Below are 19,791 nucleotides of genomic sequence, written 5' to 3'. Positions count from 1 at the left end.
TAATAATCTAAAGAGAGTTTTTATTCCACAAATTAACCCTCTTAAAATGAGAAAGACTGCGTCCAAAAGAATGGGCAGAGGGATGCAAAAAGCTAAAGGTTACTACTGCTTATGGGAAGCTGGGGTGTGTGTGTGTGTAAGGAAAGAAGGGAAAAAATTGGATAATTAGCAAATCTAACAAATTCTAAGAAAAAAACCACCAACTTCCATATAAACTTCAGAAGACAGTTTTGACAAATAAAACTTCTGCGCCTGCTGATTACAGTTGTATGATTGTTGGATGCAAACTTGTTAAAATACAAAATACAGAAAATAAGGTTTTCTGCTGGGGAGATAAAACACCCCAAACACAACAATTCTCACCGACTTCCTGTGAACAGAAGAGCTGACAAGAAGTGCATTTCAGACAGGTTGCTGGGTTACCAGGACTTTACCACTCAACATTAATTCTCCTAGTGCTCAAAGAACAGGAAGATGTTTCCTGTGTCCCTTCTCTCTCCAAGATGCAGTCTATTTCCTTTTGGAAGTTTACATTTTGGAGGGCTTTTTTATGACCGCAGCTCACTTTTTAAAAGTGCCATTTGAACATTGTTTATTTCACTTTTTCCAACAGTTCAACGGTCCAGAAACTTGATCTAAAACAAAAATCCAATTTTGGCTGCTGGAAAGATAAGTAATTCTCTGCAAATCATTCCACAACAGAAATCAATTCTTTAACGCTAGTAAAATGGTAATGATCATTAGACTTCATCTCTGTGCTGCCAGCTTTTGGATTTCAATTGTCTGGCCAACAACCTGGAAAGGAAAAGTGAATTACAGGGAAATACGTTCCCGAGGGAACATCTGCTAACACCCTGCAGAAAGACTTATGAATGAACTACTTGAGCCAACTCTAGATTAGCTAGCAGACATTTCTGTGTAACAATTTAAGAATGTTTAACTCTCCCCGCCTTTCAGCTAGGCACCCTCTTCTAAGGATCCCTTGGCCATCATGTGTCTCCTCAGACGGCTGTAGGCAGCAGCAGAAGAGCTGAATTTCCAAGTTGCCTCCCAATGTCTTTATCTGGCCACAAACAACATATACTCATGCGTGTGGGTTTATGCCACAAAGATGGCAACTCAGAATGGCTCATTCAGAGCTCAGGGAGTGATTCATACAACAGAGAGAACAACAGCTCCCCAAGGGTCTGTTCTATTGTAATGGGGGCAGAACCAGGCATGCAACTATGACCAAGGCAAGCTGGTGATGCCTTGTTTCTGACAAGTCCCTCTGCTAATCCAGCCCCTCTACAACTGAATTGCCTTGAAGCCACACACGGCTCAAGAGCAATGCACAGGCCTCTTGAAGCAAAAAAAGAGCTCTTACTTCTGAATGACAGCATTTTAAATACATACTGCATACAAAAAACTGCACTTTCCTTCAACACCACAGACAACAAACCCATTGCATGGGTGTAGACACAACCTGCTTGAGGTGCAGCACAGTACCTAAGATAAGTACTAATGTAGGAAATGGAAAGACCTGAAAACAAAAAAAAAAACCCAACTGATTAAGTACCTTTAAAAATTACATCCCAAACCTGAAAAAGACAACATGCATGTCTATGACAGTTTTCAAGACTCAGGTCTGTCTAACAATTAACGGTGCTGATGGGTCTGAAGCTTTTTGCAATATTCACTGAAACAGGCATGCTGTGTCTCATTCGAATCCTGTTTGTTATTCAGAAAACAAGTAAAAATTTAGTTTTATTTGGCATGTGAATCCTTACATTGGTTGGGTTTTAGCCAGACTTTTCTTTATGCTAGTTCTTCCTGAAGGAATTCTTCACAGACCACATTTTCCTCCATCTTGACCCAAAAATTATTATGCCATTATTTTCTGCGGTCTCTTTTTCCGTTAGGAATGTTAGGAGTTGGCAAGTATAGAATAATTAATAAAGAGGAAATAAGATACAGTGTAGAACATTCAACATGGCATCCACTTGTCCATTTCCCAGACTTCTAATGTAACTCCCATGTGCACCATGTACAGGAAGCATTAGCATGGCAAATACTGCTATGACCAACAGAACCATGACAAGGTCCCTCCTGAGTCTGTTGAATAATATTCAACGTGATGAATGAAGGAGGAAAGGACAACTGATAGATGATGCAGTACATTACCAGCATCTTGAAAGCTGTTTATCTTGGAATTTCCACCCCTCAACAGCAGTAAGGAGGCTGGTATCACTGCATTTTCTGTTTTCTTCACACACCTTAGCTAGACAAAAACTGAATTCAACAGATCAGTTCATGTACAGAGTAACAGAAACATCTGCTGTGCCCTCAGAAAAAGAATTCCCCACATCCAAAATCCCTCTCCTTGTCCAGTAATTCCTTCTAGGCTCTTAATACCAATACTGACCTAAGCAAGATCAGAGTGTACTTCCTACATTGAAATCCCGAACTGCAAGAACTTTCTCCACCATGAAAGCCCTCTTGTATCAATCAAAGAAAAAAGATGCTACAAAAAATACTCTGCAGAAAAGCAGCATCAGTGAATAATATCATAGAATCATAGAATGGTTTGTTTGGGTTAGAAGGAACCTTACTGATAATCTCGTTCCAACCCCCCTGCCATTAGATGAGATTGCTCAAAGCCCCAACCAACCCATCCAAATCCCTGAACATTTCCAGCTGAACTCATACAACTAAGAGCTTAAATAATAAAAAAACTGCTAAAAACAGATTTCCAGAGTTGTTGGCTACAGTACCATATGCAGAATGAGCCTGACAAAGAAGTCAATGCTTTGAGCATATACAAACCAGATAGCTGATATCCTGAATGTGTTCATTACAGCAAATGGTATCTATTCCTTTGAAACCTGTAGCTATATAATCCCAAGTGTTGTATTTTCCTGATTTTTTAGAAACCTGGATTACTCACTCGCAATTGTCCTCTATATTATTCTGAACTGCCAAGAGCAATCAAAGAGTGGGTTCTGATCTGACAGAAGGATTTTGATGCTTGCATTAACGCCACCAACTTCTACTACTTAATACGGAACTGGCAGAGCCAGAGTGTTTCAAAGAAACAAGTAGATTTGTTAACTTAGTCTTCACTGATTGTTTTGCACTCTTTACAGATAAAGATGGTGATACCCATGAGCAAGTTTATTGACTAGTTGACTTTTGCTGTCTGATGTGCTTCTCTAAGCCTTTAGCTCATTTTGAACAAGTCTACAGGTACTGAAAACAAATGGATCTTCAGTAAAACTTTTTGTAATGACAGCATCTGATTTGAACATCTGCTACAGTGACGGAATAATGAGAGATACAAAGCAATCATATGAAGTGCTTTTAATAAAGTTTAAGACAACTGTCAGTTATGGCAGCAACTGGGTAGCCTACTAATAGATCCTTCCTGATGTTTCTTGTCATCTCTGACCAGTATAGTCTGTGCCTGCATAAACTGGATACTAAGGTCTCTGAAGTCTCACCTAAAGCCTTAAACAACCACATCAAGGTTCCATGAAGCTTTCTCCTGGAAAGGGAAGCCTCATTACACAGTGGTAAGGTCAACAGCAGTTTTGTTTCTTCAGAGTTAAGAACAACGGTCTGGTTAAAGAAAAACTACACTAAATGCATAGTTAAATGATTGTATACTACCACGTTAGAAGAAAGATAAGAAGAAAATATGATGGTACCCCTGTGTATGCTTTAGTCTACTGGAGATCCTTGGTCAATCAAAAGTAAAAAAAGTCCTTGTTAGTGCCCTATACAGCAGTATCAGTGCTGCTTTACTGCACTGCTCTACTACTACTGTGATAGATAAACAAATATACAGTATAAGGATGGTAAGTTTATGCTTACAATCACCCTATAACATAAGAGAAGCCTATTTATATTTTACAAAAAGCACTTAACATCTTGGTCAAAATTACACAAGACATCTGTGGCAGAAACACTAAAGCACTATCTTCCTAGGTAGCAAACATCTGCCTTGAACGTAACTTTATGTCAAGAGAGATAAAAACTAGCACAGCCTGGGCTGCACATATGCAGGTGACATGCTGCCTGCCTAACTCTACCAGCCCCCTTTTCATCTCTATGTAGAGGAATCTGCAGCAATTACTATTGCTTCCAGACAGCTCTGTAAAAAGTAACCAAACAGAAATGGAGAAGCAAAATTTGCCCATTTCAGCTTCATCTGCCACAAAGCCAGGCGCTCCCTGCCCCCTTGGGGAGAAGCACACTGCAAGTTCATGGGTCACTTGTTGGCAATGCAGACTAACAGGTCACAAGGTAACACCAGTTTTGTGATACTTTCAAAAAGCGCATCACGTTCTGAACAAAAGCTCTCTACATTCCATCTATTTCTGTGCTGAAAAGGACTAAAAGCCTGGAGCAGTCCTGAAGAATAAAAACATCTACCTAGAGAAATACCAGAAAGTACAGCAAATTTCATTTGCTGCATTCATTTATTAGGAAACAAACCATAAGCACTAAACACTCTAGTCCACGAAATGGCTGTACTGCAAGGATTAAAATGGCACAGACCTTTTGCACATATCAAAAATAAACAGTGGTTTCTGCTATCTAACGAAGAAGTGAAAAGGAAGTTAAAAGCAGAGGTCACCTACGGAGCAGGAAGAGAGCGAGCAATGCCCCTTCCCATAGGGTTTTTGGTTCTCAGCCTCACTCTTTAGAAAAAGTAAACCATGAAGGAACAAATACAAATTGTGCACCTTTTCCCCAAATAAATTTGTGTGGAAGTTAACTATAGGATAGAAAGGCAGTCCAAAATCCCCTAACAATGTCACAGAATAAATGTATCTTATTTTTTTAATACCAGTCGTTTGGTATTTGAAAGCTGTATTTGCATCAAAAGAAGTGTGTTTCAGTTGTTAATTCCCTGTATTTCCTAATCTCCTTACTTCTGTAACTCCTACTGCCATTTCTGCCCTCATGATCTCCAAAATTTTCCCACCACAGTCCACTGACTGTAGAGGCAGAGGCAAGTGTTCTGCTCCCTAAAATACACAGGACATAACAAAATGCTGATCACAGTATGTAACTCTCAACCAATGTTGTTTTCACCATGACATTGTAAGCAAATGCTACAAATAAGAAATCAAGCAAAAAACCCTAAGTCTTTCCAAATACATTCATCTATTTCACTTATAACATTATGATCGACTAGAACTTCAATCCCCATATACTTACATAAGCAACCACAGTTTAACATCAAACATGTAGAAAAGTTTATTGCACCCCTAAGATTAAACTGGGACAGTAAACTCACCTGTAACTGTAAGCACAAGACTTATGAACTATTTTGGCTTCTGAACTATACCATCTTTAGAAAAAAAGGCACTAACCTCAAACAACACGGCCAATTTCCTCTTTTCAAAATATCTGTGTGGTGGACACAGCATAGAAAATAGTGATAATTAAAACAAATAAAACAAATTTACATTAAGAGGTTTAGGCTGCTGAATTACAGCTTTGTGAGAAACCATCACACCAGTGGGCAGCTCATACAACAGGGACCCTCTCCCCAGTGCTGAGAGAGCCATGCTACCTACAAGATGGCTCACGATTTTTTCTCTTGTAGGCAGCCTGTCTATAGGTGGTGCTCACAGAAGGTGCTTCTTAGGTTTTTGTGGTGCTCCTTTGGTGGTGCTCCTTAGGGGTTTGCGGCTTTTTAATTTACAACTCAACCAGCAGCTTCTGAACTGACAGGACAATCCAAACTTCACTGAATAGGGGAAGAAAATAATTTCCGTAAAGTCCCTTGTAGGGAGGGGCCTCTCAGAATATGGCTCTAAATAGAGAAATTACACACATGTAAAGCTGACATGGTTATGACTGCGCTTGTATTTTCCTAGGACTTTGCAGTACTGCTCCCATTCTGAACAGGGAAAAAATGAGACTTGTATGAAATCACACATGAATCAGCTAAAAATCAAGTTTAAAGGTAAGGGGAAAAAATATTTTCAACGTTGCACTCGTCTTTCTTACAGCACAGCTACAAAGCCTATTGATACCAACAGTGTACAATAAATTCAGTTGCAACTTCGTGTACTGAACATTTTCAAAAATTCAGCACCCACCCAGTGCACAGACAAAGAAACATCCTATGTAATCATCTGTCAAAAATTCAGTTTTAGTGTTGCTCAGCATTACCGTTAAAGAAATCTGCTTTACAGCCATTTCTCCTATCCAGCGCTCAACGCCTAATTTTAAACCAGCTTTCTTTTCTGCTATACTATCACTTTCATTCATGTTTTAGAAGAAAGGGATTCTCATTCCTTTAAGCATAGCCCCTTCCTGAGAACTGCCCATCTTGCAGGCAAAGCAAACAGGTTTCAGTGAACTGACTTCATGGAAGAAAATCTGTTATCATGTGAATAAAATTTCATAACATAAATCATAGAATAGTTATGGTTGGAAAGGACTGTAAAATCATCTAGTTCTAACCCCACTGCCACAGGCAGGGACACCAGTTAAAGCCCTGAAAAAGGACAGATTTTTAGGCTTTGATAGTGGAAAAAAGCCCCAAACAAATGGATTCAGGTATTTACTTCAAACATACTTCAAGACACCAGTAAAAATACTTATGTGCAATTAACATCATCCACCATGTAGAAGCACTCAAACACTCAGCTCATAGTACTTGTTCCTCTACAAAACTAACCACAGCTCTTCTTCGTTAAAGGATAAGGATGCTATACCAGCTTCTGTGGACTACTGCGGCTGTAATTTAAGTAAAAACAAGTGTGATCCAAGTTCTCTTCCCCAGCTGACAGGAGGTAATGCAGGGCTTTTCCTGAAAATAGCCAATACCAGACACAAAGGAGGACAATGGAACTCTTGGATGGTTGAAGCAGGCCTCCTGGAACCCATCTCCTACGGACAATTTGCCAGAGGAGCCAGTGCTACCAGGAGGTTACCAAAACCTAAGAAGTGAGGGTGCCTTTCACTTGGCATACACTTAACACGCATGCTCCCACACTCCTGAATTTGGGGGTGACTAAACCAAGCTAACTACATGGGAGATTTTTTAAAACTGAGTAAATCTATCAACAAATCTACGTCAGACTTCGAGAGGATCCAGAGCTGAGCCAGGCTTACCTCCACCAGTTAGAAAAGGCAGAGTCCAAATGAGACAGTTAGACAAGGCTAAAGCCCTGATGAGCCTCCGCTGCTTTGGTGTGGCAAAAAGACAACTGAAGTTTAAGAACAGGTAAAAGCAACGGTACAAAACCACATCAGTGAGGAGGAAGCTTCACCGGCAGCAGCTCCCAGGGAGAAAAGCCGGTGGCGCCGGAGGCCGGCCCCCTTGCCTTGCCTTGCCGTGCCGTGCCCGCTCCGGCAGGGCCAACGGACAAGACGCGCCCCCCTCAGGTGGCAGCCGGCAGTTACAACCACCACGCGGCAACGGTGAGCACGCTCACGTGACACGGCCGCGTGACTTTAAAGAGACAGGAGAGCTTTTAAATAGCAGGTGGTAAACGCAAACGGAACTGAGCGAGTGCACCCGCAAGGGCTGGTAGGAGGGGGTCGGACAAATACCAGCCGAGTCTCCAACGAAGCCCTTCTGCATCCCTAACAGCTAGCCGCACCACCTGGTTCGGTAGCTACCTCCATCACTAATTCGAACAATATCTTCATTTACTGCTTTTATGTAACAAAATGTTGCTCTGCAAGTAATACATCCTAATGCAATTATTTCTCCTAATGAGAGAAGTCAGAAATTACTCGGTATCTTTGGCTTATTCATGCAACAAACCCAACAGATTCAATGACTCGATGGATGTAACAAAAAGCAATTGTGATGACCAGTCTTGAATTAAACCCAAAAGAAAATGAGGCATTTCTATTATTACAGACTTAAAGCATACTAATAAAATATGTTACTTCCCCAAAATCCCTCATTTGGTCCTTTATCCACAACAATCTGAAACTGGATTTCACCTTTTCTCAAGAGGAAGCTGTTGGCCAAGCAGGATTTTGACACCCAAGGTAAACCAACGTTCCTCTCCAGTCTTTCTAGACACGGGCACCCATGAACTCTTTACTGCACAAAGCACTTGCGACTGCTGCCAGCACTACAGTCCAGTGCTCCCACATGGTAAGGCACCAGTGGACACGAGAGGAGACATTCCCGGCTGCATCCGTGCAAAACCATGCCACCAAGTGCACTTCCAGCTGAGCATGGACGGTCAATGCTTGAATGTCCGGAAGGTTCTGGCTTCTACCACATCGACTGCTCCCTTTGTCAAAAACTACCTTTCCTCCAGCAAAATCAACACCATGCACAAATGGAAACTGAGCAGAGGGACCACAGTCTGGGGAGGAAAGTGACAGTTCAGAGAAGCCCAGGGGAAGCAGAGGAGCAGGACAAGACTGGAGGTCACTCTTGTGGCCCAACACTGGTCAGGAAAGGAAAGGGGCAGTGGGAAGAGGCAGGCTCAGGGACCTGGTCTAGGGGAGAGCACACACAACCCCCCCAGATAGTGGCACACTGCCAGATTCTGCAGCTCCTGACAGTCACTAGTACTGCTGCCTCATCATTGCTTCCCTTAGAAAAATGGGATTTCAAAGCCACAAGAAGAAAAAGAAGTAAAAATAGCAGGTTCTCTCTCTCTCTCTCTCGTATGGACAAACTTAAAGAAAAAGATTTAAGGAAAACAGCAGGAAAGTGGTGTCAGACACTGGCAGAGGTCGGTGCCTGTTGTTTGCACTTCTCTAGAAGAGAAAAACAAGTGAAAGGCTCGGAGAGAACAGCACGTTGCGATTTAGCCAGGAGAACAAATCAGGTCAACTTTCAATCACACGACACAGAGAAGGGGAAAAAAAAAAAAAATCACTATTAAGGTCATTTACTGGAAATTATTTTGTTGTCATAGCTTCAACATTTTATTCCCAAATCACGATATATGTTGCAAGTACAACAGGGAGAAAAAATACAAGAAATACAACATTAATGTATAATCTAATATACAACCAGACTCTGCTTTTTTGTGAACTCTACATGTTTCTATTCTCCTCTATGATTCTGTTTAGAAGCAAACCCCATATAAAAAGCTAAAAATCAAGATACAGCAAAATTATCATGATCAATCTAGGAGCCAAATTTTGTATCATCTGCAGTATTCATCAGCAGGTTTAACAAAATCACATCTTTGGAAAAATTGAATCAGGTTTTTAAGAAGTATCTAATAATAGACAACAGGAATTTAGAACATTTTTATTAAAAGGCAGCTGAAATTTTTGTGTAAGCTGAGCTTGTTTATGAGACTACTATGGGGGGTGGGGGGTCCTAACAACATTAGTATTCCTGATGACTAAACAGACTGCTCATCAAGACTTCACACACACATTTTGTGTATATATAAAAGTGTGTACATGCATGATATAAAAAATTGCCTCTTCCTTAATACTAACTACTTGGATGTTCTGGATGCGACAGCATGTATCAAACAAGAGACTGAAAAAAGAAAATTACCTATGGATGCAGAATACAAAATACCATCTAAAAAGGAAGCAAAGACCATGATTTTTGCCTTTCATAGTATGAATACTGGCGTTACCCCTCTTAGGCATTACTAGTATCACCATCATTTAATAATACAATTTAGTTAGAAAGAGGGAATACACAATCTGATTATGTAAGTAGAGGTAAATTAAATAGGCAATGAACTTCACAGAAAGCAATAGCATACTGAAGCAATAATGTGCACAGCAAAAAGTGCTTTTTGTATCTCATTTTCAAATTCTAAACCTGCATCTTCAGGAATTCCTCTGATCTCACTTTAAAATACAAAAATCCCACTCATAATGGCTCTTCATGACACTAAATACAAAGGTACTATAACAAGAATTAGTCTACTTTATTGAAAGTTGAAGCTTGCAGAAAACTTGCTACATAGCCTTCTATCATAGTTCTGAACTGTGAACAAAACTATTGAAACTAAAACGCAACACTAGCAATTAAAAAGTTTCTAGACCATGTATCAAAGACACAGCAACCACTCCCAACCAACAGCCAGCTCAAGGAATACCTGACTTGCAAGAGAAACAAAAAAAACAAACAAACCCCACAGTGACCCATACCAAAAAACCTATTCTTAATAATCTATAATCAGCCCTACCACAACTAAAATTACTTCATGAAGATAATCGGACTACCATCACTCTTCACACCACCATGTAAGTTCTCATCTAGCAGTGGAAGGGGACACACGGGGAAAAGAGCTGCTGCAAAGGCAGCAAGACTCTCATGGATATACCTTACCATGACTTAGCACTAACAAAGGACTTTGAAAAGTTTCAAAACTTCTGATACATCTTTTCATAAAACTTTTAAAAGAACTGTTAAAAACAGATTATTCCCTATCAAGACTAAGAGAATTTGCCACTAAATTAAGACCTCCAGCATCATACCTGCAAAATGTTTTCCTGCATAAATATGGTATTTGTAAAAGATAAAATAACAAAGCTATTTCAAAGTTACTATATTTTTCACTACACAAACATATTTATTGAAAGACCCGGTTTCATTATGATCTTATATGTGCAAATATGGTTGATCTTTACAGCGATATCACTTACAAAAATATAAACCTTGTTGTAAGTCACCAGTGTCCATCAAAACTAGAAGCTGTCCTGTAAACAAACATGTTTTAAATTATAATTCTGTATATTTAATTTATAACTGCACATTTCTACTGATCTTAAAATGAATACTATTAATTGTGTCTGTTTTCAATTGCTTCATAATGAAAATATCAACTAACTAAAGGACACGACTCTCATTGCTTTTACTAGGAATAAGCTAAGAAATGGCAAAGACAGCAACCTCCCCATGGTCCAAAATAGCTAGAAAGAGGGCATTAGGCTACAAAAAAAAACAAAACAACAAAATCACTGGCAGAAGTACAGCTGCAAAATGTAGGACAAAACTGGGGAACCTGTGAGAATGCAGCATTAACTAGAAAACACAACACTTAACAAATACAGCTATGCAGTGCATAGGCCTGATTAGCCTAAGACACAAGAATGAAGGAAAGAAGTATTAGAAATCCTACTGGTAGCCTCATCTGAGGTTTTCTCCATAGAACCAAGGAGTCCAAGAGTTCAGTGGTGGAGAAATGAGAAAGACCTCTGTGATGCCAAGGGCAGACACTCACCAAGCAAAGACCAGATCTAAATGAAATTCTGTCAGACTTAAAGGAGTTAAGAAAAGCAACTTAAATATTTGCGTATTTAATGTTACTTTCCAATTTGCTGCCCTTAGGTAGCAGTTCAGAGGTTCTACTACTTACGAAAAAAATAAGAATTTGCAACCCACCGGAAAGCTGCTGGACAGGGTGCTTGAAGCTATTACGTGCCTTGAGCTCCAGGTACAGTCATAAAATTAAATATCTAAAAGGTTGGGTGTATGTGACATCATACAATGGATTTTTCTAAAAGCATCAAGATTACCTGTTATTCTTAAAATAAAAAAAAAGAAAAAAAAAGGTATTTTTCTTCCTTTTCTCTTATACGTACAGCTGTATTAGAAGTCCAAAGAAAGGGAATCCAGCAGTTGCCAATCTCAAGTAATTCCGGTTAGGCTTCATTTCCGGTAAAAGGCACTCTGGAGTTTCTTGCCACCATCCTCATCTCTTAAAGGAGTGCAAAGTGCTTTGGTCTTAAGGACATTATAAAGAAAGCACTGTGGCCTTTAAGTTTCCACCCACTTAGAACTGTGCAGATATGATGAGGCAAGATACATTGCTTAATGCTCCTGCTGCCACCTCTCAGCATGCAGAGGCAGTCCCAGGGCATACAACCTCTCTGTGGCGTTCCGTTTCACGTAAAAGCTCCAGTAATCTCCAAAGCAACCAGATTCCCATCACAGTTGTGTAACCATCCAACAATCTCTAGCTTTATCTCTGACTCCTTGGAGGACATTCATCTGTCCCAGGACTTCTCCAGCTAAAGCTACAATGGCCTTTTGAGCACTGAGTTGGTAATTTTTCCTAGTTGTTTATTTTAAAAATACACTCCAGCATTAAACGCTTAAGCTAAACTTGACGCATTAACAATCCTTGGTGAGGTTTAAACTTTACGATCCATTAAATTCATACAAGGTAAAAATACATTCAAACAATATAAACTTTTATGCTCTGCTGGCAGCCAAACCATCACATCGCTGGAAGCTGCCAGCAAGATGCCAAATCGAAGCTCTGAGCAGTTGCTGGCTTTTACCAGCAACTGCTTCTGCCATTTTCACCCGTTCAACCACTTCAACAGTTGTTTCACTTGGAACTGCTGAAGAGCAATGGACAACTAGGAACGTAAGAAAGCCTGGCTTTCTTTTCCAAATGATGAACAAGAAGGAACTGTGACTGGATTTGATCTATTAACTCCAAATCTCACAGGGTGCGATGACAGGAAATAACGGACTCATGTCACAAACTACAGACAAGTCTACTTAATCTGGTTTAAATGCAAAACACATTTGGATATATTTGTTTCTTCTTATGTATCTAGCACAATTAGGATTCATTTTAGTTAGCTAATAAAGTTAGCTAAAAGCTATCTACAGCATGGGGAATTATGTTTCTTAAACATTAAGAAACTAAGCTGCATAACTTGGATGCATATAGATGCATACCCTCCTGCCTGGCAAAAGGCATGATCAAATTAGACCAATTAGAATCAACTTTTCTTTAGAAAAAATAATTAAGCACAAATGCAAAATAAAATTAAAAACAATTATTTAATCAGGATTTCCTGCTTGCTGATTTATGTCATGATTAAAATTAGTAATATAATCACTCTGATTTCAGTCAATCCCTCTAGCACAGACCCACCCCCAAAGGCTCGCACAGCCCCAGCCTTCCCCCGTTAAAACTTCAGCCCATACAGCCTCACTTTAAGTCCTTCTTCTCCATGCTTTGGCGACTAAGTTTGACAAAGGTCAATTAAAGCTTACACACATTCATATTCCTGCCACCTACTGCATCCTCCCCAGGGAAATGCTGGTTTGCCAGGATTCTTCTGTTGGCGTATTCCAGTGCTCGGCTCAGGAATGAAAGAAGGGAGTAAGACCTCCAGAGAGGTGCCTGGGAAGGAAGCACAGCCTTAGGTTCTACCTTAACAGAGCATCTCAATAAGGACGGAGTCAAGACGAAGGGAAATGTAGGATTCAAAATACCTTCTGATGCTTACTAATTCTTCTCTACTGCTACCAAACTCAACCCTTGAGTACTGAACATAAAATGCAGTGCTCTTCCCTTGTTATCTTCAGCAGCCATTAGAAGTTGTCTACTTGGAAGCCCACCTGAGAAACTGGATTATATTATGGTGGCCAGTTTCCGTTTAACTGCTCTCCAACAATGACAAGTGGAGCACTGGCATTCTCAACAGCAAACCTGACCACTCTTCTTCCTCTAACCACTTTCACCTCCACTCAGAGCAATTTGGCAAACCAAATTTCCCTTTTGCTCTTTTGCAGCAGACACACCAAGCCAAACAGGAAGAAGTTCATAAAGCTCTTCTTCCCCCCTCCTTGTGTGCTTTTACATTTCAGGGGAGCTACAGTTCAGAAAATGCTTCACTGCATAAACACAGTTTTCCAACTTCAGTGTTCTCACATGTAAAAAAAAAACAACACCTCAGCATAGGGGCAACAAATTGAGTATGGGAGTAATCTGGACTGGGAGCAAGTACTACTTCAAAACACAGCCTTGTATCCAGAACACAGAAAGCATAAAGGATTATTTAAACCTGTTATATTTGCATAACCTCCATTCTTCAGGTAGCAAAATTCTGTAGACCTAACTTTGACCATGATGCACATATATACAGTACTCTTTCCCAGGACTCCCAACAGTATTTTGCAATCATTTAGAAATACCCAGCCTTAAGAAAATCCAAAGAAATGACAAGACTAATTGCTTGTTAATAATAACTCTGGTCTGCAAGTTTATTACAGCTTACTGAAGAAAAGAATTTACTTGCTGAAAGAAATAGCAAACAAGAAAAAATCATAGGGGAAAAAACAAATAACAAACTTTTTCTTTGAATTGAGATAATAAATAAATAAATACAGCCCGTCCTTAAACATATTGATTCTCTCTCCCTTTAAAACAGAATAGGTTAATGGGAAATTCCATTCTACCAAGTTAGAATTAAAATAAAACAATCACCCAAGCACTAATTTGCTCTATTCTCTGCAGCACTTGCCTTTCAGAAAACCAGATTCAAATAAGGACCTATATTAAAAAAGGTCACCTTTTCTCATGTGGGCATGCTACAAAATCTCACCAGAATTTGGCATTAGCATCAGCTCACTATGAGAAACACATCTTCAACAAAACCAGCAACAATAATGCAAGCTAGAATCTCTGCATACCAGTGGAACAACATGAAGTCTTCCACAACACCTGCTCATGCTACAGCCAGCCCAAATAATCTTTCATGATTGCTGTGCTCATCCTAAGTAAAAACATACCACCATCTTTAAATGTCAAGTGTTCTCATTTTATTCTGTCCTCACGTGAACTAGCCAAATCCATCAAATTCTCAATCTACAGTTGAATGACAAAACCCAACAAACTTACTGAGAACTTACTGGTTAAGCAAATAAAGCAGCTGAGCTTTTACACTATAAGAAAACAACAGAGAAAAAAAAAAAACAGGAAGATTTAGTAAGATCAGGTATCTTTCATGTTCATGGACTAATACACTATATGTAGCATATGCAATACAACCTGGCATCTAGAAACGTTTTCTAGACTGCAAACTTGAGGAAAAGATGTACCTTTATAACAGACAACTACCATTACATTTTAGGTAACAATAAATAAAAATAATATACATTTATCCAATTTAAAAGAAAAAAATTACCAACAAAATTTATTACTCCTACCGCATTAGTTCTCCAAAGTGTTTCAGATACATGTGCTGAGTTTATTTACCATTTTGTCATCATACGTTAATTTGGCCTCAAATTTGAAAACTGAAATGTACACTCCTGTCATGGTAATTCAAAGTTGTATTTGGCATTGTTTTACTTTTAGTAAAGTGTCAAAAGCCATGAGCACAAACAAAAAATAACTTGCATCATGCTTGACTACCAGACACTGTGGCACTGCTTCCCACCTCAAAAGAGAAGCTATTCCAAAACACCCATATGTATCTCTCAAATCTTCGAGGCGTTGGTTGAGGAAGAAGCTCAACATGATCTGACAATGCGCACTTGCAGCCCAGAAAGCTGCATGGAAAGCACTGTGACCAGCAGGTTGAGGGAGGTGATTCTCCCCCTCTACTCTGCTCTGGTGAGACCCTATCTGGAGTACTGTGCTCAGCTCTGGGGCTTCCAACATAAGAAGGATGTGGACCTGCTGGAGTGAGTCCAGAGGAGGCCACAAAGATGCTCAGTGGGCTGGAGCACCTCTCCTATGAAGGCAGGCTGAGAGAGCTGGGCTTGTTCAGCCTGGAGAAGAGAAAGCTCTGAGGAAACCTGACAGCAGCCATCCAGTACCTAAAGGGGGCCTACAAGAAAGCTGCAGAGGGACTTTTTACAGGGTCATGTAGTGACAGGACAAGGGAGAATGGCTTTGATCAGAAAGAAGGTAGATTTAGATTAGATATAAGGAAGAAATTCTTTACTGTGAGGGTGGCAAGACACTGGCATAGGTTGCCCAGAGAAGCTGTGGATGTTCCATCCCTGGAAGTGTCCCAGGACAGGTTAGCTTTGAGCAACCTGGTCTAGTGGAAGGTGCCCCTGCCCATGGCAGGGGGCTGGAACCAGACAATCTTTAAGGTCCCTTCAAACCATTGCATGATTCAGGAAATTTCTTCTGCCTCTCTGCCTTGTCAGCAGTGGCCTGAACATCCCCCATTTACAAAACAGCATTTTCCAACTATGTGCTCTTGTCTTTTTAGTTGCACACATAAAGCAGTCAAAAGTTAAAAAACTTCAAACATGAAGTTGCACGACTGCAGTTATGTGAGCTGTGGCATAGGATTTAGCCCCATGATCACATACCTTATGTAAAATAATACACATAACAGTCCTCCTAAATTCTCAATAGCATCTATTGCATGGCTCTTGAATAACTGACCACATATCCCACACATCAATTATCGGCATATAAAATAACTGACATAACTACAGATAGTTACAATCTATACTGAAATGCAAATAAGAGACAGTTCTGGTACAATGAAAGTATATAGATGCAACTGCATTTATGTTCATCCCAGTCCTTACATTTTAAAACTTTAGAAGATAAGGTCAAAGCTTTTCTTTTTGCTTTCTCCGTATTACAGCTTCAGAGAATATTTTTAGGACTTTCTAAATCAGGGTGCTGGAGGTTTCTGTTCTAAATAAATCAGAACCCTTGAAAACCCATAGAGAGATGTGGGCTGTTGCCAAGCTTTCATAGTGAATCACAGGTAAGGTCAGATAAACCACATCACACGTGGTTCATGCAGTGAAGGCCTGTGCATCCAAAGTCAACATGAGCATAACTGTCACAGAGGTTTGAATCCACAAAGGCGAAGGCCAGGCTGGGCCACAAACTCAACCCAAGAACTGAATGCACCGTAACCTGGAAATATCATCCACCCAGAACCAGCAGAGGCATTAGCACAGCAACGCAGCTCTGATCCAGTATGGACCAGCAGCCTCATGCGCTGCTCGAAAGCTCATAACCTCTGTAACATCACAAAGTATCACAAGTTCAGAATCGATGAGAGCACAAGCTCCTATAAATACACTGCACTGAAAATACTGCACGTTTATTAGTTTTATCTGACATCATTCTTTCACATATATAAGCCAATGTCTATGGCATATTGACATATTTATATTTCAGGGCCTATTGCTTTCAGGCAAGATACTTCACTGTAGAATGTACATACATGAAGTAAGGTGTGCTGATAACATTCCAAGAGCATGAATGCAAAATATAAACCAAGCATGGCTGGTAGCTGATGCCTGTCTTCAAACAGAACTACCTAGTGAGGACACACAATTATCCCGACCCAGAAACACCATGCAAATACAGTACCATATAGCAACAGAGCAAACACCAGGGTTTTGATTACTCTTTAACTCCTGAATCTATATTAGAAGACGTAAATTACAGTACCCAGAAAAATCCAACAGCATGAGTCATAAGAAAGAAAAAAGTAAAAAGAATCATTATGTCAGAAATTAATTTCACAAAAATGTTCTTCCTTGTCTAAATAGAGGTAGTCAAGGAACACCCTTTTTCCTTAAAATAGATAAGATACGTAAGTTGTGCTGCAATAATCTTCTCAAGCCTGTATGCTGGCTATCTGAATCCAACAAAAAATATCTCATGTATACATGCTATGTGGATATTATGTGCAGCATATTTATAACAAGTGTTGCAACACTGAAGAAACCTACTCTCTGTAAACTTAAACTACACATTTGGCCGGTGGTTGTTGCTCTGCTGAAAGCTTCCGTTTCCCAGAGCAGCCGAGCACAAAATGCCTGCCACTTTACTCAGCATCTTTAACATATACCATAATTCCTCTCCAGGTATTTTCTAGAGCATTTCATGTCAATCTACCTGCAGGAGCGTGTGCAAAAGTGGCACAGAGTGATACAAGTCTGACAACTACTGGTGTGGAAAATGGAGAAACACGGGCTGCGTTGCATGTTTCCAGGATGTCAGATCCCTGTTACCAAGTCCTTACATTGCTTATCAACCAAAAAAAAAAAAAAAAAAAGGCAAGCAAGCAGCTACAGGAAGACCTGAAAAACAAAGACTTCCCATTTTCACTATTATTTCTATTTTAACTTAGCAAGTTTCCTGCTTGGGCAATGACATTCTGCGGACGCCACAAGAAATGCTACATGGTATTCATTAAACCGGGGCAAATGGAGTAAAATTATACAACTGCTCGGTATGCAAGTATCTCTGTATAAAAGTTCTCTTCCACCACTAACCGGCGTTCAGCAAGTAGTTATTTTAGCTAAAAGCACCGAGCGATCCACTAGCTGTATAACTGCTACATCTTGTGGCAATACATTTCAACACAAGGAGGAAAACCAGACAATACCCGAAAGGGAATAGCGAAGGGACTTGTTTGCTCATAACCTTCATACAGATATTCCCTGCAAACACCCACAACACCCTGCTGTCGGTGTAACACAAGAGGGGAGGAGCAGGGGAGGGAGGAGAAAAATATTATCATCTAAGGCGTGATGGAGGACAGGGGAAAGTTGCAGTCATTCCGCGGTGGCCGTAAGGCGCCCTGTCACTTCTGGCCGCAAAACCAGCCACCCCGAGGGAGCCTTCCCCACGGGGACGAACACGCCGGTGTCGGCCCCTCTCTCCTCCCCACCTCCATGATGCCAAAAGTGCCCGACTCCCTTCATCCAGCAACAACGGCCGCATCCTCCGGCGCAGCACTTTTACTTTGCCGCTGGCGGAGGGGAACCGATTTCGAGTGGCCGCCCGAGGAGAGCCGCGGCGGGAGGAGACTCGAGCGGCTCTTGCGGGCGGGCGGGCGGCCGACCCCGGAGCGGAGGGAGCGCGGCCGATCCCCCTCCGCGGCCCGGAGGCGCGGGGGGAAACAAGGCGCCGCCGCGCTGACGAGCGGCGGCGGGAGGCGCGTGCGGGGGCCCCGCTCACCCAGCGCCCGAGGCTCCTCTCGCCGCCACCGGGCCCAACGCTGACCCCGCACCACCACCACCACCACCACCGCTCCCCGCCAGCCCGGGACCGGCCTCCGGCGGCCGTTGCCGGGCCCCTCCCCGAGGGCCGGGCCCCCCGCGCAGCCCCGCGGCGCGCTGATTACCTTCCTTGGGCGGCTTGCCGGGCGGCGCGCCGTGGAGCTGGGAGGCCGCCGCCGCGGAGCAGCCCTGCAGGCTCGGTGGGGACGTGGAGAGCCGGGACCAAGATGGCGGCCCCTCCAAACTTCCACTGCTACTTTGGACACTCATCAAGCTACTTTCCTGGAGCCCGGCAGCCGCCGGGGGCGGCGGGGGAGGCGGCGCGGCGGGGGGACACCCAGCACCGCGCTCATGGCCGGGGGGCCGGCCCGACACCGGCGCGGGGAGGCCGCCGGCGGGGAGCGGGCTCCGGAGGCAGGCGGGGCGCAGGAGAGACGGGGCGCGGGGCCAGCGCAACCTGCCCGCACCTCTGCACTGCGTCGCCGCGGCCGCCGCCGAGCAGCCGCCTGTGTCTGAGACTAACCTTCCCCGCTGCCGCCGGGGAGGGGAGGGCGCAGGCGGGGAGGGGTCATGCGCAAACACTATCGTGAGCCGAGCGAGCGCCGCGCTCCGCCGGCGCCCAGCCGAGCCCCGCCGTGCTGTAGCCGCCCAGGGGCGGCGGGCGGGTAAGCGACGCCCGCCGCGCACGCACCTGCACCGTGGCCTCAGAACGCCGGCCGACCCCTACCCGCTCTCTGACCGAGCCCACTGACCCCTGTCCCGCGGCCGGCACTTCCCTTCCCGGCCCAGCTCGCACCTTCCGCGCCGCGGCAGCGCTCCGCCGGCTGCGGCGGCGGGGCCGGGGGTGGCTCCCCTGAGGCCGCGGTGCTTCCCTTCGTGCGAGTCTCTCTCCTGGGCGGCCCGGTCAGCACGCGCCGGAGCCCTCGGGCCGGCCGCCGCGCCTTCTCTAGCGGGTGGCAGGGCAAGGCGAGGAGGCCGGCCCGAGGGCAGGAGCGAGACGGTGTGCGGTGCGGCTGAGGCCGCGCAGGAGACCCGGCACCACCTGGCGTGGGACCACAGGGGGCGAGCCCAGCCCGGTGCTGCGGTGAGTACGG

At 42.9% G+C, this 19,791-nt stretch overlaps 1 protein-coding gene across 2 annotated transcripts in view; it reads right to left on the bottom strand.

The window, feature by feature from the left end:
- Positions 1-19,308, bottom strand: part of TLK1 (tousled like kinase 1) — a 70,015-nt gene extending 50,707 nt beyond the window's left edge. Inside the window, exon 1 of one of the 2 annotated variants that reach the window (XM_062604671.1) lies at positions 18,823-19,308. In XM_062604671.1, coding sequence (XP_062460655.1) covers positions 18,823-18,967 — 145 coding nt within the window. In that variant the 5' untranslated portion in view covers positions 18,968-19,308. Of the gene's footprint in view, positions 1-7,116; positions 7,324-18,822 lie in introns of those variants that run through there. The other variant, XM_062604672.1, reaches the window with a different exon arrangement.
- Positions 19,309-19,791: the final 483 nt, after the last annotated feature.

This window comes from Pezoporus occidentalis, unplaced genomic scaffold, assembly GCF_034315485.1.
Source record: "Pezoporus occidentalis ecotype Australia unplaced genomic scaffold, CSIRO_AGI_Poc_V1 ctg88, whole genome shotgun sequence".
NCBI lineage: Eukaryota > Metazoa > Chordata > Aves > Psittaciformes > Psittacidae > Pezoporus > Pezoporus occidentalis.
Note: the sequence above shows the minus strand (reverse complement) of the source record. Positions and strands in the feature narration are given on the sequence as shown.